This window comes from Labrus bergylta, chromosome 10 (genome assembly GCF_963930695.1).
Source record: "Labrus bergylta chromosome 10, fLabBer1.1, whole genome shotgun sequence".
In the NCBI taxonomy this organism is placed as follows: Eukaryota; Metazoa; Chordata; class Actinopteri; order Labriformes; family Labridae; genus Labrus; species Labrus bergylta.
Genome location: NC_089204.1, coordinates 1956711 through 1983022, shown reverse-complemented (window position 1 = coordinate 1983022; position 26312 = coordinate 1956711). Strand labels below are relative to the sequence as shown.

At 40.6% G+C, this 26312-nt stretch overlaps 2 protein-coding genes across 9 annotated transcripts in view; both read right to left on the bottom strand.

Annotated features, from left to right (window-relative positions):
* ttc27 (tetratricopeptide repeat domain 27) overlaps positions 1 to 1522 on the bottom strand; it is an 84914-nt gene extending 83392 nt beyond the window's left edge. For all 3 annotated transcript variants that reach the window (XM_065959677.1, XM_020647818.3, XM_020647820.3), the window contains exon 1: positions 1271 to 1522. In XM_065959677.1, coding sequence (XP_065815749.1) covers positions 1271 to 1299 — 29 coding nt within the window. In that variant the 5' untranslated portion in view covers positions 1300 to 1522. The remainder of the gene's footprint in view (positions 1 to 1270) is intronic.
* A 12152-nt stretch (positions 1523 to 13674) lies between these two features.
* Positions 13675 to 26312, bottom strand: part of birc6 (baculoviral IAP repeat containing 6) — a 116927-nt gene continuing 104289 nt past the window's right edge. For all 6 annotated transcript variants that reach the window (XM_065959846.1, XM_065959850.1, XM_065959848.1 and 3 more), the window contains 3 exons: positions 25572 to 25760; positions 15775 to 15909; positions 13675 to 14938 (listed from right to left, as the gene is read on the bottom strand). In XM_065959846.1, coding sequence (XP_065815918.1) covers positions 14759 to 14938; positions 15775 to 15909; positions 25572 to 25760 — 504 coding nt within the window. In that variant the 3' untranslated portion in view covers positions 13675 to 14758. The remainder of the gene's footprint in view (positions 14939 to 15774; positions 15910 to 25571; positions 25761 to 26312) is intronic.

Here is a 26312-nt window from a genome sequence, read left to right as displayed (position 1 = left end):
AGGGGGGGAGATAGAGAGAGAGAGAGGGGGGGATAGAGAGAGAGGGGGGGATAGAGAGAGAGAGGGGGGGGGGAGATAGAGAGAGAGAGGGGGGGAGATAGAGAGAGAGAGAGGGGGGGATAGAGAGAGAGGGGGGGATAGAGAGAGAGAGGGGGGGGAGATAGAGAGAGAGAGGGGAGGAGATAGAGAGAGAGAGAGAGAGGGGGGAGATAGAGAGAGAGAGAGGGGGGGGAGATAGCGAGAGAGAGAAAGAGAGAGAGACAGACAGAGAGAGAGAGAGAGGGGGAGAGAGCGAGAAAGAGAGAACGAGAGAGAGAGAGAGAGAGAGAGAGAAAGAGAGACAGAGAGAGAGAGAAGAAGAGAGAGATAGAGAGACGGAGAGAGAGATGGAGAGAGAGATGGAGATAGAAAGAGAGAGGGGGGGGGGGGGGTGGCATATTGAACAATGTCAGCTATATAAGCGTCGCCCTCACATCTGGTTCCTCTGACAGATGTGATGCTCTGCAGCTATATGACTGAAGACGTCATCATGCCAGACTTCAATTGTAAAGTCAGTCAGAAAAACCCCAGCGTTAGTTGACTTGCATGACAACACTTTGGTTTGCAAAACGACACATCAACAGAAATAAGACTTTTCATGGAGCAAGTCATGTCTGTACGTCACTTACAATGCTCATTTTGCTCCGTTAAATCAAACGTGTGAGGCTATGTTTGGCTAACAGACGTGTCTCAGAAGACTGGGGAAAGTTTAGCTAACGTTGGCTAATTGAAATGCTAAAAGTTTACATAATATTCAAATTAACAAAAAAAAACAAGGGTGCTGCGTATGCCGAACAGTGGTAACTCACACCAGTCACAGTCGTTATAAAGCACGACAACATTGGTTATTGCCCTGTCCAAAGAGTGAGGATAGTTAAAATTGAATAAAACTTGTATGGGATCCGGCGTGGCGTCCACATCCGAGAGGACGGCACGTATCATCCCGAGCAGCTCGTTAAGCAGTTATTACATGCATTGTGAATTATTTTAACTGTATCTACACCTGCACTTCACAACAAATCTTCATTTGCACTAACATTAAAACAACATTAATCAACATTAAAACGCTGTCATGACCAGAAAAGGTTAACTCGGTGCCGGTTACCGTGAGTTTCATCAGCGGGGAAATGCCTCGGTTGCACCGCTCAGTGTAACTGGCACTTTGCATTAGCGATCACAAAGTGTCAGTGCTCTCGTCGGGTAAGATAATGATAAAATAACATTGACTCACCTGCAGTAGCGGAGATGTTGTGCTTCCATCCCGCTGCCTCGCTTGGTGTTAAAAAGCCTCTGAGGACGGGGATCTCCACGTCCAGCGGCATCACTTGAACGCCTCTTTGGTTGATCTAAAGTCCCGGATCAAAACCAGTGAGTAACCGCTTTAATAATGATCCAAGTCGTTGTGTCTCAATCACATAGAAGACGTTTATTCCCACCCATGTGGTTTAAGTGGCATCAGTGAGCAGCCATGACAGATGCGCATTGCATTGTGGGAAATGTGATCGAGGCTCGCACAGGGATGTTGGAGCACATGGACAGTGATTCACTATTTCATTTAAAGTCAAATACACTTTATCTTGTCTCTGTTTAATACTATTATATGAGATTAAGATTTGTACTAGTTATGGTCATTTTTTTATGACAAACTTCCGGTCATACGCTTGTAAAAGTGTTACTACACTGCAAAACCTCAAATCTTAGCTTGTGTTTCTGACTATTTTCTAAAGGAAATTATTTCTCAACACTTTTTATGAGACACGTGATCATAGTGAAAAAACATCTTATGTTGAGATTTTATTTTATTTTATTTTTTATCTGCCAATGGGACAAACACATTTTACGTAACGTTCTTGAAATAAGACATTAAAGACTTTTCACACTTAAATGTAATATAAATCAAGTATATCCTCTGAAAATAACTCTGTGAGTCATGACTGTCTACAATGGGTGTAACACCCGAGTCCCACTGTCTGTGATGTTTTCAGAGTTTTCAGAGTCCTATCTTCAGTTTGTTTACATCGCCAGGCCGGCTGACTCCTCCCCTCGTGTATAAAAGTTGTTTAATTGAGGTACTAGAGAAAAGAAGAATAACATACTGTACTCACTGTTTAACTGTGTTTCTAGATCACGCTCATTTCAGGTAAATTTACATGCAGTGTGAAGATATGAGCATAATAAAGATCGCTAGCATTAGCATGCTAACACAACAATGCAGCGCAAGTTGTTTTGGTTTCATGCTGGTGCGCAAGGGCGACATCTGCTGGATCAAAAGATCACATATAAAGCCTTTAAGACGTCTCATTTTAATAAGCTGGTGTGAAATGTACTTTTCTCTATGGGCATTGCAAAAGGAACCCTTATTTTCCCGTGTTTATATACTGTGTACTGATGATCAGCTTATACCAGCCAACTGCTAAATGTAACTCACAATACATGTTAATATTGTAAACCTTTATGCTAAGTTTATAAACACAGAAACAAACAAAAGGTGAAGTCAAATAATATATTTGTGTTTATATTTTTGCTATGCCCGCCCAAGGGGTTACAGAGCCTGATGTCAGAGTCCATAGAGCTAAAATGACCATTTATTACTTTTTTTTACACTTCAGTTTAAAGTTTCTCAAAATCATTTATCGTTACTACAAAGAGAAGAATATGCACACACAGGCTTTCAGTGGATGTACATCCATCATTGTAATCAGCATGGGAATGACATGTTATTTCCATACTGATTTCAGGATATAAAGTATGAGGGGAAATTTAATTGATTGGGCACATTTGGACATTGTTTGTAAAATACCTTTACAAAAATCTCAACACCTTATCTCAATGTGAATCAAACACTAAATGTTTCCTTTATTTATACTTAATGGGGGGCTAAGTTTAGAATGAACACTCTATTTTTCTGAAATAATTCATCTTTTTAATGTTATTTACTTATTTGTATAACTATATGCACGATTGTTAGGAGAATATGCTGAATATTTACATGTTTTTTGCAAGTCAAAGTGACACCGTTTCTTGAAGAGGAGTCAAACATTTAGTCGTGTATGATCTAGTTCTACTTCTTCCTGTTTTACTTTGTCCTATTGTATGATAGTTTGTGTCCTGTATTGTTCTGTCTTTTATTGTTCTTCTTGTTTGGTAAGTTTTATTAAAGGCACACGTGAGACAGGCATTGCAAATGAGCTTAGTCTATAAATGCTGTAGTGTGTGGCAACAGTTTACTTGCTCCATACTTGTCCCTAAACAAATAAACATGAAATAAATAAAAGTAATAACTTAAAAAAACAGAGTATAATTAAGTAACCAGTATAGAAATATGTCTATGTACTGTTCTTAACCTAAAGGAAGAGCAGTAGAAGGAGAGACGTCTGTCACAGTCATTCCTGCTTTGAAACCTTCTTTGAATTTTAGGACAGTGACACTTTTACAAATGTGTGATAATAATGATCCCCAACACAAAGTTCTTTTTGTGGGATGAGGATTTATTGTAGGCTGAGTTAAAAATAACTTGTAATCATTCTTGTGTGAATAATAAATACGATAGCAAGATTAAGATCCTTTTCAACCCACATCGTTTCAGACCTCTGATTGTCACTCAGGTCACTGTCACTACTCCTTAGAACTACTGCAATGACAGGGCGTTAGTTGTTTTCTTGAAATGTGAAGGGATACAATAGGTATGAAAATAAGTGGGCCATGAGGATAAAAATATTCTGACAGCCTCATTATGTCAAATCAATGAAGAAAAAAGAATCCTTTCCGATGTGGACTTCACAGTTTTCTTCTTTGTGTTTCACCATCTCTGAAAGACAACGGGCAGATCGGAACAAAGAAACTCTACAATATAAAGTATTCTTATAAAATAGGAATAAAAAAAACTCCTCCAACCCACTTAAGTTGAATTACACATTAAGATAGAATGGAAACAGAACTGTGGTGGTTGTAATTTGTTTCAGTAGCTGGATTTTCAAATTGCCTTTTCAGAAAAATGCTCATTGCAAGTGTGGAGTTGTATCAGTCTTACTTGTGGAGTGTTGTGATGTTTTCATATAGGGGATAAAAACCAGCGCTGTCTGAGGCCATTATCATTCAACAGACTACAGAGAAATCTGTATGGTGACAATTTGTGTTTAAAACTGAAGATCGAAGCAAGCATCAACTGTATAGTGTGTAGGATTGGGACGTTTGATTTCAGTTTGCTCTGGCTGAACACTCTCTAACCCAAACAGCTAACATACAGTACTGTAGGGCATAATACAGTATAGAACTACAAAGACATTGTACAGTTAAGAAATAGACCCTGGGTGTTGGTTTAGCTCAGAAGGCAGCACATGTACAGAGACTACAGGCCTCAGGTCGACTCCCAGTTCAGATGATTTTTTGTGCATGTCATGAGACTGTATAAAACCTGGAGTTAGGTAATCTCACTGACGTCACCCACTGGTTTGCGTTGAGCCGTTATGAAGCCTATGAAGGTGATTGCCATATTTGAAATGCTGTCTCAACCTGACTTCCAATCAAGAGGTGCAGGTTAGGCGGACCTAAAGCCTCTTAGTAAGAAACTGTAAAGAGTCAATCCTTCAGTAAACTAAACCATGCCCCTAATTATGCAAATTGATAACTCTTAGGCTTCATAAAATCAAAACGTTAAAAAGTTATAATGTGAATTCACCCCAGTGTGAATCAATAAAGACATTTGCAACAGATATTCTATGTAATAAAGGCTAAAATCTGTAAAACATAAAAATGACCTTGAAACAACTTGTGTGGTAGATGATGACTCTCCAGGGGTTGTTACTGCCATGCTTTTATAAAAGTTGTGTTTAAGTCCAATCAGCCATTTAAAAAGCTTGTGGTGTGAGATTGTACTTTGAAAATGCTGAGCAGGTCTACAGTGTTGGTGATGCTCACACTATCCAGTCATCGCTTTTTTTTAAAGCTTTTTTTTCCCATGCTTTATGTTCTTCTCTTTTATCTGTTCACATGCAAGGCAAGTGCAAAAAAACACAGTTGTTTCATGCAACTGTTCATAAAGTGTCAACCATGCAAATGTAAAGAGAGAGTGCTCTCCTGCAGGGGTGGAATCTCGTCTGTGGTCACTGAATCATCCTTTAAACAAGTGAAACCAACATGCAAGATTTGCTGTTTACTGGGTCGTCTCTGCTTCTAAGGGTGAAGGAGCTGCTGGTGGAGTAACATGTTCGAACAGGAGTGATAGTAATTCAGGACGCCCAGAGGTATTTTACTGATGAACAGGCTGTATTTCACTTTTGGAGATGGAAACTCATTGATTATACTGTTTCAAATTGATGTATGAAAAAGAAGTCAAAGCTCTGAAAAAAGGCAAGAAGAGGGCCGTCTGAGAACTTTCACGTTCTATTTCAGTAAGACTTTTAACCTAATCAAATCCTTCAATCTGAATCTATTATATCTTAAGCCACACAAGTGCTGTGACTTTCGGATTGGCTATGCCTCTTGATCAGCCAATCCACAACCAAATCAAATGTCCTAAAGATTTGTGGACTACCAATGATTTTTTTCTTACAGACATTCATGATCACCAGACCAGTTTGGTAAACTCATGGTGTGTCATCTAAATGCCCCAAGCAGGTTTATTGGCCATTAACCACTACATTGGTCTATGAAAGTCTTTGCCCCACCCCTGGGTACATGAGGAGGTTTTGCATTGTGCTTCCTGCTTGGCTAACCAAGGGAGCATACATCTTAGTATGATGAGAGAACTGACTGAATCAAGATGGGTGTAATGTTTTTTCTATTACACTTTTTATGTACACATTTTTACTGCAGACCTTTAAGGGAGATCTGTTGTTTGCAGTTTCTCTACACACTTTATCTAAAACATTGGCCAATCTTGAGGCCCCCGAAGACAGTAGTTACCAAATTGCCCATGAAATCTTCCTGACGTGCCTGTTCACATAAGTAACTCACAGCTGTTGAATGTCCCTGTAAGACGGGAGAGGGGGTCTCCGGAGGCATGATGGAAAAAGGACAACATGGCTATGACTGAGGAAGCGATAGCTTGACACTATAATGACAGATTTGGCCTCGATATCAATGCTACATGTTACTGGACATGTTCACTTGCACTCAGAAAAGAGTATGAAGCAGCTTCACTATGTGAATGATGTATACGTCATCATCTCCCACACCTGCATGTGAATTTTCATGAATATATCCTGCTGTCACACATTGACTTATCTCAACTTCACACAGAATCTTTACTAGGTGGCTGGCTGTAAAAATTCCAGCTATGGTCGGGTTGAAAACTCACCATTAAGATTACCCTTGTGTATGTGTGTATACACCAATATATTTCCTTAAATATCTAATATGAATACACAGTATCAGTTGTGTTTTTGGCAGTTTAATTATATGTCTTTGTCCTGCTGTAAGGCCTTTTTTCATTTTTTATCTACTGTGCATTATTCCTTCTCTAACATCGATTGTTTTCAAACTCATAGCCAGTTGCTGATCTTGGATTACTTGCAGGTTTTAAGTAATTTCGGTCATATTCTTTCTCAAGAAAAACGACCCCCTGCCTGTGGTGTTTTGAATTGCTTGCCTAAAAGATATTCATTCAATTCAAAAATTAATATCTTGTTTTCACTAATTTATATATAAAATGTTCACAAATAAATACACAACCTACAATGGAGCATGAGGCAATGATGCCTGATCACTGTCGATCCAGCAGCAGACATGTGGGCAAACACACTTTCTTGACATTGGGGCTGCATAATCGGCCATTTCCTTCTGAGCTTGGTCGATTTGTCCCGGTGCTGTTTGATTGGTTAAATTGCAGCCATGGATGTCGTGTGGCAGTATAGCCCCAGAGCTAAAAGCCCAAAAACTTAGAGGCCACTATACGCCATATCAGACACTCAGTGCTCCACCCGTCTATGATGCAGAGCTGGAGACCGCACCTGGAAAGTTAAAAAGTCAAGCCAATAGAGAAGCCAAGGAAAGATTCCTGCTCCGATAACAGAGGCAAAGTGCCAGTCACACAGGGTTCCTTGTCATGTAAAAGGACTCTTGGACTCTGGGATCAAAAGACCAACCTTTTGATTGATAAACAAGCTGCAGGGCTGCGTCCTCAGTCCTCTACTCCCTGCACACAAACCCACAGCTCCAACACCTTCAAATTTGCAGACGACACCACCATTGTAGGACTGATCTCCAACAACAACGAGGCGGCCTACAGAGAGGAGGTCCAAACATTCTCTGGGTGGTGGAAAAACAACAACCTGCACCTCAACACAAAGAAAACCAAGGAAGTACAGTATTGACTACAGAAAAAAACAAAAAACACTCCACAACAGTCTGCACATAAACCAGGAAGAGGTGGAACGTGTCGCCAAGCTTTAAGTTCCTGGGAGTGCACATCTCAGAGGACCTGAGCTGGAGCCTGAACACATCACACCTGGTAAAGAAGGCACAGCAACGCCTCTTTTTCCTGAGGACCCTGAGAGTAACAGACTCCCTCGCGATATGCTGAAGAACTTCTACTGCTGCACAATCGAGAGCATCCTGACGTACAGCTGTACTGTATGGTACTCGAGCTGCACTGCAGCAGAAGAGAAGAATCTTCAGCGGATCATCAAAACAGCTCAGTGGATTGTCGGCTTCCCTCTCCCATCCCTCAGAGACATCCACTCACAGTGTCTCCACAAGCGAGCCTCAAACATCCGGAGAGACACATCTCACCCTGGACACTGTATGTTCACCACCCTTCCCTCAGGCAGACTCAGGACCATCCGAACACGGACAAACAGACTAAGAAACAGCTTCTATCCCAGAGCTGTGGACAAACTCCTCAACCCATAAACTTTTAGCATCTTTTTAGCATTGTGCCTTATTTTGTTTGTTCAAATCAAGTCACAAGATAGACAATCTCCCACCTGTATGCAGACTTATCCCCACCATAGAGAAGTCTGATGAGGGTGATTTCATCTGAGAATTCAGGAGTTTGACAGATTGATGACCGGAGATGCAACTGTTCAGGCAGAGGAGCAGATGGAAAATGATGCAGCCTTGAGGGGAACCAATGCTGGTGCTTCCAGGAAGACATATTTCCTCATCCTCACACATTCTGTCAGAAAGACAATTCTGCAATTCTTCCTAGACAGAAAGAAGTCGGGTCATTTAAACTTGGAGAGCTCTACTGCTTGGATGCCATGATCGTTCTTTCGATGGATCCAACTTTGTTATTTCAAATAATACAACTCACATTTTCTTATTTGGTTTCTTATGTTTGTTCGTTTCAGTAGTAGTCTCTTAACTGATGAACTATTTGAATTTAATTTAAGGGAATGTTGAATTTTCCCTATACTTATGACTTAAAATATAATGGAATAATAATTAAAAAAACCCCTCTATTTTACCAGGAAGTCCCATTGAGATCCCAAGAGAGACCTGGCTATGGTAGCAGCAGCCATACAAAATCACACAAAAAAAATTCAACACCAAATTAAACAACAAAATGTGAAAATCATAACAATTAAAAGCAGGCTATCAAATAAAAGAAAATAACATGTATGTAATACCATACTCTTAAACTTGCTCTGCGTTAACAACAGGGACTTTAATTTTAGCTCTTTTTGCAGATCATTCCATGCCCTATAGTAAATGGACTTGAGCTTGTATATTTATTTTCTAGTCTTCTTACTCAATGCTCTTTTACACCGCAGGTCACACCTACACATTCACACACTGATGGTAGAGACTGCTATGTAAAGTGTCCATCAGAAGTAACTGATACATTCATACACATTCACACACTGCAGTGCCGACGAAGCAGCGGGAGAAACTTTAGGTTAAGTCTCTTGCCCAAGGATGTGTCTGCAAGAGTTGGGGATCGAACCCCGGACCTTCCAGTTGAGAGATGACAAAGAAGAAGATAATGTTGCATTAAAGGAAAGGAATGCAGATCTGTTACAACTCAGGGCAGAAGAACAAATGAGAAGATCATTACTGGTAACTAGTAGAGCTGAAATAAAAACAGTTAGAGGTAAGATGGTAGTTTTCCCAGTAACGCTTCGTAAATAAAAATATATCAGTGCAGTTGTCTGGGAATTAAATTGTGTCTCACTTGATTCCAAGAAGCTCATATTTCTCTATAAACTCAACTGTATGGGTTTTATTTGTCTTAAAGGCTTTATATGTGATTTTTTGATCCAGCAGATGTCGCCCTTGAGCACCAGCATGAAACCAAAACAACTCGCACTGCATTGTTGTGTTAGCATGCTAATGCTAGCGATCTTTATTATGCTGGTATCTTCACACTGCATGTAAATTTACCTGAAATGAGCGTGATCTAGAAACACAGTTAAGCAGTGAGTACAGTATGTTATTCTTCTTTTCTCTAGTCCCTCAATTAAACAACTTTTATACACGAGGGGAGGAGTCAGCCGGCTGTCCTGCCGATGTAAACAAACTGAAGATAGGACTCTGAAAACTCTGAAAGCATCACAGACAGTGGGACTCGGGTGTTACACCCATTGTAGACAGTCATGACTCACAGAGTTATTTTCAGAGGATATACTTGATTTCTGCTACATTTAAGTGTGAAAAATCACATAGAAAGCCTTTAATAAGTATTGATCGGTTGAAGTTATGGTAATATTAAGGATGATTAAATGTTCTCTGCAAAGTTTCTCCCATATAACATTCATGTCTCTAACCATCTAAATTGTAGTGAACTGAATTCTTTCATGACAAGTTTCCCATACTGCACATTTATTCTGGGGGGGAAAAAAACTACATCATAGTGCTGAATGTCATCTGCATACAGGAACAACATGGCTTCTCTTCCAGCTGACCTAACCCAACACATCTTGGACCAGATCTAACAGCAACAGCTTTCGGTTCGAAATATATTATAAACAATAACGGACCCATTATTTGCGAGAGTGTTGCCCGCCATACTAAGAATAGAAATATCAAGTAAAGTCATCTTTTATGTTTTAGAGTTCACCTTCTACTAATAAATCCAGCTGCTCTATGATGTCAGACCACAAAGCCCACAGCCAGTACATCATGAGGTTTGATTTTAACCTTAGTGATGGTGTTCCTAAATTCTTCTATGGAGCTCACTGTGATCCTGGAGACTTTAATCAAAGCTTCATCAGAATCCCTTCCCTGGTATTATGTCTCATTACTATTCTCTCCCACTCTGAGATCCAAATAGTCCTTAAGGTTCTTTTATATTCATGAAGTGCGTTGTGCTCTGACATGCAATTTGACCTTTAAGATCACAGAGCACAGAGCTCTCTAAATCACTTACACTCAGTCAAGATTTCCACTCTGGAGAATCAAGTTCAGCTTTACAGACATCTGAGTGGTGTTGTAAAGGACAGGAGGTACATAAACATGGTATGGACACAATACGGAGAACAACAGTACAGGCCAACCTAATACCTAGTACATGAAAAAAGTGCTATCTTATAAAAGTACAAGTTTAAGCTTTTATAATACGAGAGGCTAAACATTGCTGAACCCTGACTGTGCCCAGGCAGCAATACAGTCACGAGTGGCTAGTTTCAATCACCAAATCATCAAACACACAGCTGTTATATGATTCAGTTTGTACAAACACTGTAAATCCAACTGAGAGGAAAATGTAGTAAATGTATCTGGCGCTTTAAATTGTATCGGGTGGTTTTCATCAAATGGATGATTTGCTCAGTTGTCATGGAGATGGATCTCCTGGACAAGTATGAACTTTGTTGCCATGAAAACAGTCTGTTACACAGGACAGGCGCCTGGCATACTGTCAAACTTATCAGGAAGGTGTGAAGCTTTTGGCAGAAGGCTGCTCATCCTGACTCTGGTTCTGCTCAAGTTTCTGTCTCTTAAAGGAAGTCTTTCCTTGCCACTGTAACTTTGCTAAATGTAGCTTAGTGCTCATGATAGATCAGTGTTGGGTCTTTGTAGATAATATAACAATACCTGCTGTTTTGTAAAGTGTCTTGAGATAACATTTGTTATGAATTGGCCCTCTAGCCCAAAAAGAAAGACTGATCGATTGACAAATGGTCGAGGTCACAAAAACACAGGCACAGATTAGAAACCAAAATGAATGTGGTGATAAATATTAACCTGACACGGCTCGAGGCAGCTCTGTGACACTGGGAAGCTTAGTCTCTGTGGAGTGAGGCAGGTGAGGCAGCCATGATGTCAGAGCCATGACGAACATGGACTCTTCTTTACCTTGTGTGCTATCAATGCGTGCAATCACACGTCAATGTGAATGCCAGGAAGAGCAATTTGGTGATGTTTGCAAGGACACTTCGATTCCTGGTCTGCAGGAACTGCAGATCAAACAGATGCTATCCTTGCAATTCAGACACACCAACTCTACCACTGAGCCACAGGGAAGCAAGAAAAAGAACAATAATGAATATTCAATCCAAGTTGAAGATATTGTAGAAAATCCTGATATTTAAAAATATTTTATGGGCACATATTCACGCACTAAGGCTACCAGCGCCCTGTCGATGGGAATTTTTACTGCTAGAATCCACTCACTCTGAGAAATGCAAATAATACATTATGCTTAAAACTACCAACAAATAAAGGATCAGAAATACTTTAATTAAAAAACAGAGATTCATGCAAGGAGTTTAAATAACCACAGTCTCTAAAAAATTATTTTGTCAATTTTTGATAGCTCTGGCTTCACAACTCTATCCACTCTATCTGGCTGTGACTCAGTCGGTGGTCACCTTACTGGAAGGTTGGGGGTTCGATCCCCAGCTCCTGCAGCCACAAGTTCAATGTGTTCTTGGGCAAGACACTTAACCCAGAGCTGTTTTGATGGCGGCGGGTGAATGAGATATGTTAATACTGATGGACACTTTACAAAGCAGCCTCTACCATCAGTGTGTGAATGTGTAGGTGTGACCTGCTTTGGGCTTTTTATGCCTTCATTTAAGAGACAGGACAGTGGATAGAGTTGTGAAGTGGAGAATGGCATGCAGCAAAGGAGCGACAGGTTGGATTCGAACCCGGGTTGCCCGCTTTGAGGACTATAGCCTCGGTACATTTGGCGCACAAACTAGGCGGACTAAAAGAAATCTAAAGAGTAATTCATATCGATTCTGCATACAGTTCAGTCTCCACTGGGGTTGAAAGATGATTTGGATTGAGGAATTTCCTTTAAATGTAGATGACAAATATGATAATCTCAACTCAAATATTTAATACATACTTTCATTAAAAACACTTCCTAAAAATAAGAGTTCACATTTTTCCCTTGGTGTACTCATTACATTTCTTTATAGTTTTTATATTTTTGAATTCTGTATTTCTCAAAAGGCTGAAATTATACCAACATTTATTTTCTTCTTTTTACAGTATGTTATAGGTTTACTCTGCATTTAGTTATATGCATGAAAAGGGACTTTTGTTCATACCATTGAGATTTGGACTTTGATCCTCTTCACTCATGTGGCTCTCACATCCATCACACATCTGTCCGAGGTCTCTCGTAGGTTCAGTGGAAGTGACCTATATTGGTCACGTAAATCCAAAAGTTTCTTGGCTCGCACACTGGCAAATATGCGAGTACATCCTGGACCTGGTTGTTCAGAAGAAATCCAACGGGAATCAAGCAATCTGATTGTATCAAATCATGTCATCTGTTATTTAATAGATTAAAAGGGTTTATGTAATTGGATAAAATAAAGACATCCAATCCTGGTATTTATCTGGATACAACTTTACTAAAACTTTGGGTATACGATTACGTCATCCAAAAAAAACATCATCCTGATCCCAGCAGAGGGCTGATTTAAACTGGATTAAAGGGGGGAAATGTAAAAAAAAAAACACCTACGAAATAAGTCCATCAATTCATCATTTTTTAAAAGTTTTAAGACATTTAAAAAAATATTTTGCAATAGAATGATGTTTTGCTTCAGTAACAAAGTAGATAAGGTCCACATCAGGGTTGTTATAAAAACAATTTTGTCCCCATAAAATGTTCAATAAATGGCATCAGTGTAAAACATTAAATATTTAATTTAAGCAGCTGTGAGGAGCTTTCAGTTTGTGTGGATTATTGTGCCCCCTGTGGACAAAAAAATGTAGTAGTTTAAGTACTTATTAAAGCACTTGTTATCCAGATGTGTTAATCCTTAAAGTCTGGATCAGGTCTGCCAATCCAGTTTCTTTTTTTTTTAAAGAGGAAATAAACCCCCAAACATTTGGATTATAGTGAGCTGGATACCATCCTTGGTATATATAAAAAAAAAAAAAAAAATCCAGAATCAACCTTGTGAACGATCGGGCCCTTGTTGTTTTGTCACAGATGTGATATAAAGTAAGTGAAGCAGGGTTGTAGGGCTCTTAGAACTACAGCTGAATTTAAGATGTTTTAAGGATTTCTTTGAGAAAACTTCTGCGGTTGAAGTCCTAACTTTTTTTAGTAAAAGATTGAAGAAAAGCAGATCCACCAGAACATTACTCCCAATACTTTAAAACCAATACATGTATTTCTTGTTTTCTATTTAGCTCAGGTATTTGGTGCCATTACCTCTCATTTCTTCCTATGAGCTGTGTTTGATGTGTTTTTAAATGCAGAAAAGAAGCATTTGCACAATCAATCCATACTTTCAAGCTCCATTTAATGTCCTAGCAAAAGGAGAATGTGACTGTTCTAAGGAGTGAGTAAAATAGAAAGTGCATTTTTTTTGTTCACTTGAGTTCAACATAATAAAAAAAAAAAGATCAAAGCAGTATTAATGTCAGACGGAGCAGAATTATTAATTTTGTAGAAATAGCAAAGTAAATCAGTAAAGGTACTCTGTTGGAGTATTTGGTGGTGTGGTGTAGATCAAAGGCACATCACAGCTTTGTATCTCACTTGGGATTGTTGCACACGCACAGAAACACACGTACACATGCACAAGCCTTCAAAATACATTTCCCATGAGGCTCTGACACACAGTCTTACGATCTACAGTCATGTCAATCAATGGAGACGGTCATGGAGAAGTTCTGAGAGGCGACAAACTGTTAATCCAGAGCATGATGATTTTTAATTTGGAGCCTTTAAAAGGGGATAACATAGCATTTAAGAACGTCCGACTCAGCTTTTATTGAAGTGGATATGATCCGAGAAAAATCAAATGAAGCAACGGATGATCAGAGGGGCTTTTCATGTCAGATTCGGTTACCTGTGTGTGTGTTTTTGAAATAGCATCCTTAAAGAATAACCAATACATCCTTGGTTACAACTGTTCTCTCTCTAACAGTCCAAACGACAAAAAAAGAAAAAGTAAAGAGAAATGAACATTCAGTAAACATTCTTTCTAAAGGTAGTTTCCCTTATATAATCTGTAATTTTCCTCTGCCATTATGTATACATAAACAAGTTTAATAACATACCAATCAGTGGTTATATCACAATTGGAAAAAAGCACAAAATGTTTACACTCCTTTACAGGTAAATAAAAGTTTTTGTCGACTGTTGTCATTAAGGGTGTAGCATAGTTCAGAGTTCATCTCATCACGTTCTGCTTCCCCACGTCCCCTCGTCTTCTTATTCTGCTATTAGATCTTTACATACAAATATTGACAAAGTGGAGGCTTGTGCTCTGAAGCCATCGAGTCTTTACAGAGTAATAATCAGAAGGAGTCGAGGGGGAGGGTTTGGGGATGCTGGGAGGGGAGGAGGTGGATCGGGGAGGACTCATAGCTGGCCCTCGCTGCAGTGGCTGTCCTGACTGCCGCCTGGCTTCTCTGCGTCCTGATTGGGCAGCTCTTTGAGGATGAGGGAGGCGCTCCTCTCTGAGAACTCGTCGCCGTCGGGCTCCAGACCGTCGGGGCAGGGGAGCTTCAGGAGCTCCTCTCTGAGCTGAGCCGTGTGTCTCTGTAGACACAGACAGACAGACACAGAGACACAGACACAGAGACACACACACAGAGACACACACACAGAGACACACACAGAGACACACACACACACACACACACACACACACACACACACACACACACACACACACACACACACACAGTTTCAGTAACATTAAACATTACCATCACTTTTCACAACACACTGACAAAACACTCCAATCCCATTGGTTACCTCTATTTGTAAATCTTTTCCTATCTCTTAGTCCTTTTTCAATGAACTTTGTAGTTAAGACTGAAAACAAGATGCACAGCCACACTGACATCGCCAAACAATTTGAAGAATCTCATTTTGTAGCACTGAGTTAGAGCTTTGGCCGATGCAATCTGTTTGTTTGTTTTTGCCAAAAATGACGAGAGAGTGACTACACATTGATGCATTTCCCTCCTGATTAAGAACTTGGCTGGGTAGTGACAAGTAAACCAGAAGTCCACACCTAAAGCTGAGCTTTTCAAAGCGGGGTCATGGAAAGTTGGAGCTTAAATGTAACAAAAACATTTGATTTGAACATGTGGCAGTTGAGCGAGTGTGCAAGCATATCTTCTTCTGTCCACAGTATAAATGACCAATGCTAAGAAGCCCTTTAGCAATGAACAAATGGTCCTTGAGGTTATACCAAGCAGCTTCAGGGCACTTTGTAGCTCAGTGGTTAAGGTGGAAACCATCGTGTCATCAGTGTGATTCCCAGCAGGGATCTTTAAAGCAGTTCAGATATTCACACAATCTCTACAAAAGTGAGCATGCGGAGCCGCGTTCTCAGAGATCATATTCAAACTGGTGAGTATTTGGACCTTAAGAGCAGCAGCGTGATGGGACATGGTCCTGCCGACCCTCTTGTCGCTGCTGTACTGCTGGATGTCTGCGATCCACTCTTCACACTGAGACATGATCTCTGTCCGCTTCAGGTAGAAGTGTTTGTGGATCACCTGCAAACCAAAGACAAGACAGGATTAAAGCAAATACAAAAACACAAAAGAGACACTTCATACCTTGAAATACAAAACAATAAGAGTTCATACATTAGAGTTTATTATCTGTTTGATGCTAATGCTGCCTTTCATCACTCTTAAATCAATCCCCTGTATAAAACGTTCAAATGATCATTCAGATGATCATCTCTTAAACACAAATTTAGAACTCGTTTTTCACAAGCTGTGTACCACCCTTGCTGATAACCTGACAGAGCAGGTGGTCTCTTTGAAGGGTCTATTTACACTCTACAATGTATCTAATGAAACGCAGGCCACACACAGCATACAAATGAACAATGGGGCTGTTTATAATCATCAAGGGCGCTTCAGTCACTCTGACATCATGTGAACAGCACTGCGCGATGGCTGATGCCGATCATCTGCACCTATGTACCCTGCTTTCATAGCCCCTCTGGTCGACTTCCTAGCAACAGTCGCCAGGGCCGAGCCATCAGTATGCAGTGAGCGCTGCTGTTGTGCTGGTGGAGGGAGTGGATTAGTTATTAGGGTAGCTGCTGATTTGCTGTTTACCAGGAGAGGAGAGGCAAAGAGGCAGCAGAACCACTTTAATCCCCCTCTTCCTTCTCCATCTCCCTCCGCTCTCTTCATCTTCATTCCATTTTTGCCACTCCTTCTAATCTCTTCCTCTGTCTTTTGTTCCTCAACTCAACCCAACCCAACCCCCCCAACGAGATGGGAGAAGATCCCCAGCGGAGAGGGAATGGCTCAAGGTCACAGATGTGCAGTAAACACAGTGCGCTCAAACAAGGCACAGGAATCAAGAGACAAGGGTGTTTACATCCTATGATAAGACACAAAGACAGATGCACATGTCTGACATTCAGTGTGGACATGATCAGATATGTGCTGGTTTAAAGGGTCGATTTCCCAAAGGGCTTCATGTGTCGAGGGCCAGCAGCTGTTTCACTTTTGGCATTTGGACGTGGCTATCGATCAGAGCGCATGAGGAAGCTCTATATGCAACCCAGCTGTGATCATGATGCAAACATTGGATTAGACCAGCCTGACAAATGACCTTTCTGGAAATACATATCTTTATCTTCACACACACACTCACAGGTACGTGGAAAAATGTACACAGAGAACATTAAGCTCATATATGTGCAGTCAGAGACCAGGTCCTCTGATGGAGAGCCGCAGCTGCCAGATAAACTCAGTGACCTTTGAGGTAATGCTGTCCACTCATTATTCCACAGGGCACAGGCAGGAGGAGAAAGAGACCAGGAATGGGTGTGTGTAAACGCCTGACACTAGAAAGGTCAAGGGCAAATGTGAATCATGCAGCCATTAGAAAGTTCCTTATTCTTAGTGTTCTATCAGTAATATGCTGAGGGCTCAAGTTCCTGTCCTACTAACCCTGACTCTGCAGCCCTGACCCACTCCCACAGTAGAAGAACTCCTGATCCAGGAAGCTCCTCTAATGTAAAGATAAGAGATGTTTCTACCACAAAACACGAAGTGATCTCAAAGAACTCATCAAATCTAAATATTAGAGCTGCGCTAATCGGAATCAAATGATTTTCTGCCTATTGGGTTGTGATTAGTGGCCCGCTGGGGCTCTCAATTATATCCAATAATAAAAGTATCGGCAAACTCGAGAAACAAAGACTGATTCCTGCACTTGCTCCTCTTGCCCAAAAGTACCTCTAACAGTTGTCAAAAACACAACTCTGCAGTGGAAAATGGGAAATGGACTTGAGCTTATATATATATACACACATATATTTTCTAGTCTTCTGACTACTCAAAGTGCTTTTACACTGCAGTTCACACCTACACAATCACACACTGACAGAGGCTGCTATGTTAAGTGACCATCAGAAGTATCTAATACATTCATATACGCTCATATGCTGCAGACGAAGCAGAGGGAGCAATTCTGGGTTACAGTAAGTGTCTTTCCCCTGGGACAAAAGGTGCTGCAGGAGCTGGGGATCGAACCCCCAACCTTCCGGTTGAAGGTCTCGCATGTGCAAAAGATCCAACCTGTATCTGATTTAAGACCACATATGAAAGTGTCCCAAAACAGATTTGAAAACATTGTTTTTTATGTGACTAGGGCAGCCTTAAAAAAAGCCCAATCTTAGTCACATAAGAGCAAAAAAAAATGTGATGGAGTCACTTTTGTCTGCAGTGTGAACTAAACCTGGCTAAGACATTTCCTCAAAGCACTACCGTAGATGGAGTCCAGGTTTTGCCGGGCTAAAGTAGTCAGGTTTCTGTAATTTAAAAGGTGTTGGTGGTTTTCTTTTCTTGAGGGCCTGTAAAGCTGAAAAGCCTTTTTATCTACTATTTCACACACACATACACACACTCTTAAAGACAGGGATACACCTGAGTCTGGCAGCTAGGTTACAAACAGCGATGTCTTAAAATCATTAATAATTCAGCAAATGAGTACTAACTATCCTACTGCCTGTTGAAGTAGCATCCGACCAATCTGTGATGTGTGTGAGAGTGTTTCTATGGAATGCTGAAGGCAGTGAATGGGAAGTATTTGGTGTGAGAGTCACTAGTGTTTCCGCACACATTAACTTGTGAGATAAATGTTGAGACTGTTCAGTGGCAATATCCTCCTTGCAGCCGTGAAAGGTTCATGGAGTGCAGCTTTCAATCCGCATGAGCGCGGCCTCCAGACGTCAAATGAAGAATATATGGAATCTGCTTGAACCTCCAATGCAACTTGCACACCATAATCTGTTCTGTGTCCCCCTTTCCTTTCAGCTATGAATCAGATGGTCGGGTCCGTGACTTTGACCCTCACCCTATGGGGCAGAACCTAAGGAGGGGGTGGGGGGCAGTGTTTGCACTGTTGGACTGAGATGCTGTGGCACTAGTTAAAGGTGTCACCTCTCAGTGGCTCCAAAGACCTTTTTACACACACACACGCACACGCACACGCACACGCACACGCACACGCACACGCACACGCACAAGTCAACTCTCGCCCAGTCCCTCTCACACACAGAAATACAGGAACACCCACACACACAATGATCCATATTTTAACATGCAACCAATTGTCCTTAATTCCACCTGACAATCTGCTGCTGCATTATTCAGGCCTGTACTCTATTCTCCAGCTCTCCCTCTATAAATAACTTGTGGTTGCACTGAATTTTGCACACATACACCAAAAATAAAACCGTGTCCATGCAATTGGATCCCACTAATCTGATGTTCTCATTAGTTAAAAAAAGGCTGCTGCTGCACATCATCAGAATTAACCTGCCCTTTGGGTTCATCTGAGTCTTGATTCTAAAAATGACTTTTTACACCTGAAGCACACAAACATTACATTGTTCTCCGCCCAAGCATATACAATAGGGGGCACAAGGTAAGAATAAATCTGTGGGATGTAAAACAACTAAAGTTAATGGATTTTGGTTTTGTCACAGGGGATAGGATCTCAGCCAAAGAAAAATCTGAGCCTCGTTAGAGAATGCTTGAGGCTAAATCTTTCATTACCGTCTTAACATTTCTAAGTCGGAGATAACAAACTCAACTTGAGATCCTATTAGTAGCTTGCTTTGGAGCTTCCTACCTTGCAAACTATATTTACCTGAGCACTTAAAGAAATTACTTTATGGACTTGGAAACTGTGAAATTGTGCTCAGAAAAAATCCACAGTTCCGTGGTCCAAATGCAAACTCTACTCTATTGGAGAGGGTCTGAAACTGCTTGAAGCTCTTTGGCTATCTAAGTAAGCACTAAGCTACAACCTCCGGTGTTGAAAAATAAGGCCAATGCAAAGTGTAACTTGTCCACTTGAGGCAGGTTCCAAAATGACTGGAACTCCCATCAGCAGCCATGTTAAAATGCCCATTTAGACAGCAGAAATAAACATGCTTACAGCTCGGTGCAACAAATCAAAAGGGAAAATTTGAGGCTTAAGGCCCACCTCAGCTCAATCTCCTTGCCTGTTTCTTGGCTGACAGAAAGTAAGTCTGAGACAGCATTTCCAATATGGCGACTCCCATAGTTCGGCTTCAAAATGACGGGCATTCAGTGATCCTTCAAGCTGATATGCTTTGCCATTTCAGGATCTTTACTCTAAAACAAACAGTGTCATCGCCCTTGGAGCATTATTTTCTTCATAAATTTGGACAATGCAGGGCAAGGCTGACCAACACTCTGTGTCAGACAGCCAACGATCTGGACGTTTCTGTTGTGCAAAATAGAAAGAAATACAAGACAACCGACAACAGACACCACCTAGTTCATTTGGAGGGCATCTTCTAAGACAGGCTGAGAGCTACTCTATTGATTTTCAGTCGTTCTGGAAGATACTCTGAAAGATCTGGAGGGACAGTTGTAGGGAACCATACATGTAACCTGCACTCCACCATCAAGAGGGGGTCATTGAGAGGATGTCTCTCATCCCCGCTCATTAAACTGCCACATTTCTGTGTCAACACTTAAAGTGCTAAAGACGCTACTTCAGGAAGAGTGACAGGACGTGCTAAGGCAAGTGAGAGACTTGACAGCGTCAGTCTCAAGAAGTATCAGCTGCAGCAGGAACTAAACTACGTCAGCAGGCACTGCTGCATCTTCAGCAGTGAAAAAAGCAGATGTAAGCCAAAATACTTCATGTTCAACAAGCAATATGTAATGTTTTCAGGAAACGTCTACCATCAGACTGTATTTATTTGACAGTTTCTCAGGTTATCTATGCTTTCTCTCTGGTCTTACAAATGACTCATCTCTGCAGGGAGATGTGAAAGTAGCCCATGAGTTTGCTAACACTATATGAGATAAAATAATAAATAAGATTTGTGTTTTTATAGAATGTTGCCTATCTTAAACCAAACATCTCAAAATATTCACTGACGCAAATACGTTTGGCGTCATGCTCATTGAGTTAGACGAGCACTCTGGAGTGAATAGAAATGGTATACTTCCTTGGCACCTTCTTCACAGCTCTGGATGCATGGTTGACTTAAAAGCTGTCATATATTAAATTAGTATGTAGTAATATGTAGCTTGACCTGTTAAATTCCAGTTTCATCATTATTTCTAATAAAAGATACACAAACCACTTAAAAGGCCATGAAATATTGTTAGAACTATTTTATGGTTTATACACTCCTAACATGAAACGATTTATTTCTTAACTTCAAGACAAAAAATCTGAGAAATGATTAGATGAAATTAGAGCAACACATTGGACGGTATTCAATGGCAGAGTTCTACATGTCTAAATGGTTATCAGCAATGGCTGGTTTTGTTTTTCGGCTAACACTTTCTTCAGCTAAGGTCTGAAATTGCTAAAAGACCAGTGGTTTCACATGAGAGTTTCTTGCCAGGGTTAATTGAATTTCTGTGTGCGTATGTGTGAGGTTGCTCAACCGTGTGGCATTGCCAAGTCCTACTATATTCCTGCAATATCTCTCGGTCTAGCGGTCCATTTCACCGGCTGACTGGTGATGTCATGAACCCAGTTTCTTTTCTCTCCTTAATCCTAGCATCGCCTGCTGTGCAAAGGCAAGAAAGAATTATAATATTTCACCTTAGAAGCTGACAGAAATACAAGCAGCACTGGCTGAGAATACACAGAGGGAAATAAAGAACCTCAAAAACACTGTAGGGCCAAAAGTACTGAACAAGACCAGGAACATTGAGGATCTCAACTAGGGCTGCACGATATTGGGAAACATTTTTTTAAATTGTGATTTATTTTCTGTCTCTGCTATAATATATACTGCAATTTGAAAAACTACAGAAAATCAGACCAGACATGCATTTTTTTTTTTTTAAATATGTGCTTAGATTGTTCAATATCTTAACAGCAAAATGAAGTTCAGTAAATAAACAATATAGCAGAGTGCATAGTGGCTGTCACTCACAGTTTCTGTGCATATTTGTTGCAGTGTTTTACACAATACCTGTGTTTGCAACATGTTATTCCAGAAGCTAAATAAATCCAAGCACAGTGTTTTCTTACTACAAAATTGGCAGCAATTATTCTGAGGGTAGCTGATACAGATAAAGTTACCTTGTTTCTCCGTGACTGTAACAGCTTGAGCTTCATCTGAGTGCAGTGAAAGCATAATGACTTTTCACCTCTCCAACACGTTAAATGCTGAATAAGAAATATTTTTTGTGGGCGGAAATTTTTCTTTGTAGTAAAATATCTAAATGAATAAAAAAAGGAACCTATGTTATATACTTTTTTGTTGTTGAGTACTTATATTACCTCAAATATGTAACATTTATAAAAGCCAGAGAAATCCTTCATTGTATAATTGTAGTGTCTTGTCTCAGCGGCCACCATGACAGACACACAATGACACACGGTGCATGTTGATTGTTGCCATGGAAACAACAAACGCGACGTGAAAGACTGCTACATAAGGCAGCGGGAACTGATACTTAAAGCTGTCATACTGTTGCTGAATGCTCTGCTGTGACAAAAACTTAAAGTAATTTATACTTGGATATATCCTCTGTAAACATATTCTCTTCCTCGTCTTGACTACCATCAACAAGTAATTCCTTTTCATCGGGGGTGGGGGTGGAGTAGCAGAGAGAATCACTCCCACCATCCCCCGCCCGATTGAGAGCTCCCTGGCAGCATACATTTACATACTGTGAGTTTAAATATTATAATTCTTATTTTTTATTGCGATTATTTTAGATTTTTGCCATTAGTTTTTTTTGCGAATGCTCATATTGGGATAACACTGCGATTTATTGTGAAGCCCTAATTTCAACTGATGAAAATGGAACGTATAACCCACTTAGACAATGTAAATAATAAAATAAGGACCCTGTGAAACAGAGAGATGCATCAGATGTATGGGCTCACAAAGCAACTGCTCACCCAAATAGCACACCTGCCCCTTCGCACGCCAAGTAGCAAAACCAGTCACCGGACAAGCATGAAGAAAGCCTTTGTGCTCTTTGCCAAAAACAGACGAGAAAGTATGCAGCGCTTATGCTTGGGCAGCTGTGGCTGAGAGGTAGAGAGGGATGTCTTCCAATAAAGAGCGTGGGTTTGTTCCACATCACCTGCAGTCTACATGTCAGAGTGTCCTTGAGAGAGACGGGCTTCAGAGTTAAACTATTAAGCTCCTGATGTAACACAACTGTCAACACTATCACATCTACAATCTATCAGATTTACATTATAAGGAACGTTACTGATGTACTAATGAACAAAATGCCATTTTTAATCACATTATATCTTTAGACAAATAAGGCTGTTTGCTGAATATAAACTTACAAGGCAGGGTTGGTAATATTCGAAAACTAGCATCATTTTGAAAGTAGCATTCCCTCAGTCTATAAACTCTGTCATCGGTGACGTGCTTTGAGTGTGGGCTAGTGCACGCAAGGGGTAGAGAACGAGCAGGGAGACAGGGAGGCGTCTGATTGGTTCATCAGATTGGTACCTCATGGCAAGACATTGGTTGAAGTTTTTACAGACTTACAGACTGTTACAGATGACGGATTTCTTCCTTTTTCAGAGAACATGAGTTATTAATGTCTGTTAGGACCTAAAGACAACTTCAACCAGAATCTGGGGAAAATGACCAACCCTGCCTTTAACTGTTAATTTATTTTCTAACTTGTAGTCTGACTTCTCTCCAACTGACTGTTGTGAAGAAAAGCATCTTGGGAGAAATGAAATGATAAGAGACTGGCTCATTATATCTGACACTTTTTTTTCTTTGTGTTTGTGGTTATGCTCGGTACATGATGATACAAATGATACTAGATCAAAATGAGACCAGTAAAACAGGTCTAAAGATGAATTCATGGACTGTAATTTAAACTGTACTATTGGGTGGATGAAATAAAAATGTATATTTTTCATTAATAACAATAAGGCATTAATAACTCAATAGGCAGTGAGCTGAAATCTTAGCTTCACAAATGTCCCTTCAGTTACCATGACACCACAGCATTTTCATTCCCCTCCTAATACCTATGTTTTTCTCATGTATTCCTGTCAAAGAGATTGGATCACTTTTCTTATTCTCCCTCTGTCCGCCCCTTCCCCCTCTCTCATTTTCCTCTCCAAAGCGCCCCTCTTCCTCCGTTCCTCTTTCTTGACATTTCCGAATGAGCCTGCTGTGGATGAGCAGCTTGAAAGATTGTTATCTTCCCCAGCACTATCCGTCTCAGCATGGACCATTTAAAGGATCACAGGAAATCAAAAAACGGTGAGGGGGAGAGGGACGAACCAACCTCCAGACGAAGTCATCTACCGAGGATTTAATAAGAGGAGAATTTATTATCAGACAGCCATCCCAAACAACATTGGAGGACATGTGGCTTTCCTTCTCCTCCCTGGTTTCTGGACTGACAAAGCTAGAGAAATGTCAAGGAGGGGCAGAGGCCAGCCAGATTTGTATTTATTACTTTGTAAAATTATACTACACATCACACTCATTCTTAATTTTCATAGTAAGGCTACACTTCTATTTCAACTATATTCAGACAATAAAACCTTGAGTTGATTTTCCTTCAGTCACTTAAATCTCTGCACCTTCTTTTTGGCTGTGTAATAATACAGATAACAATGCAGTAACAACAGCAGTGCAGGTTTAATAAAATGAGTCTCAATAGTAGCCTTCAGTGTGCGTAGAATTACAAGGTTTTTACTCAAAAGACAAAAAATGTAAGTCAAAGTCCACACTACAATTAAAACCTTAAACGTTTTTAAGTTAAAAATGTGTGTTTCTAAGATGTTCTTCTTTCTCTGAATTCTTGACATCAGGGTAGGATATCTTTGATGTTTAACATTCACTAAGTTTTTACTTGGAGACAAATTTCCCACAGATTTCTCCTTTCTTCAAAAATAAAATGTTAAGTTACACTCTACTTGTTTAGCACTTTCCTGGTCTTCTGACCGCTCAAAGCGCTTTTACACTACATATCTCATTCATCCATTTACAAACACCTTCATACACTGATGGCAGAGGAGTCTATGCTATTTGGGGTTCAGTTTCTTGCACAAGGACATTTCTACATATGGCCTGAAGGCTCGCCATCCTTCTGATCCAAAGACGACTGATTCTAACGCTGAGACATAACTGACAAATGGACTTTGGAATTAAAACCGGTTAAAAAAAAGCCACTGAAGAATGTTTCATGTTTGAAAACAATGTTTCTCAGAGGCTCCTTGGTGGGGCTACTGGGGTTGTCTTGCTGTTGCTTACGTTAGCTCACTAACTGACTTTGATCCTTCATCCTTCATCAACAGCCAGATCTACAGTAGTACTGGAAACTGTACCTCTGAATTGATGGGGCGCATTTGTTTTTCCTCTGCCATTGTTGTTGACAAAGTTGAAACCAGATTTTGACGAGCGCTGCAGTGTTCCAAAATTAGAACAATTTTCAACTGAGAGTGCAGCAACAACAACAAACAAGCTGACGTCAAGAGCGATTTTCGGCTTAAGACACTGAGCACTGTTAATGCTCAACTCCATTGGATTTGTACAGAAAATGTGGCTGCAAGTGCAAAAAACAGCACTACTGGACATAGGCCCTATACTGTAGGTCCTTCATGAGAGGGCAGCACTTCACACAACACAAACAATGGCACCAGAAAGTAGTGGGTATCAGAGCATCTTTAAAAGGATTCCTACCTCTTTGAAGCATGGAGAGGGGTTGCGCATCTGCTCCAGCATGGCCCATTTGACTGAGGCCTGTCGGATGTTGCCATCATATTCCCGTGAGCTCTGGGTGCCGCTGGGGGTCCCGCGGGAGCGTTCATACCCTGGCTCATTGAAGTAGGGCTCAGCCACCAGAATGAGGGACTGCACTGACACTAGCACCTATAACAGAAAGACAAATTCTAAAAATCAGTAAGAGGAGTGGCGTAAAGTGACGAAAACATTCAGAAGAAAAGCACTTGATTGATGTGATGTTTCTGATTCCAGGAGGGCTGGGGTGAGAACCACATTCTAACGCAGTTAAAGGTATTATCCTGATCTATTGGTAAATTACCTCACATTCCCTCACTGTCCTCAGCATCCAAAGCCTCTTAAATAGGCTTGGCAGTAGTGGACACTTAGAAGAGAGTAAGACAAAAGCAAGGAATGTTTTGGCTCCATAAAGATTTATCCGCCAGTATATCTTTATTAACAGCTCGATTAATGCTGTTGCCTGTCTCAAGGAGACCAAGAACGTCCTCCTGCATCATCCCGTCCATTCTAAGACACTACTTTACCAACAATGACGATTTTGGGCTTGGAGTCCTGCCTGCTGGTCCCAGACACACTGGAGCTGGATGATGGGCACTTGAAAGAACTCCATCAAGAGGAGACCAATGACCTTCAACTGGTCTGTCTGTTTTAAACTGGGTTGCCAGTTTTCAGAGCAGATAT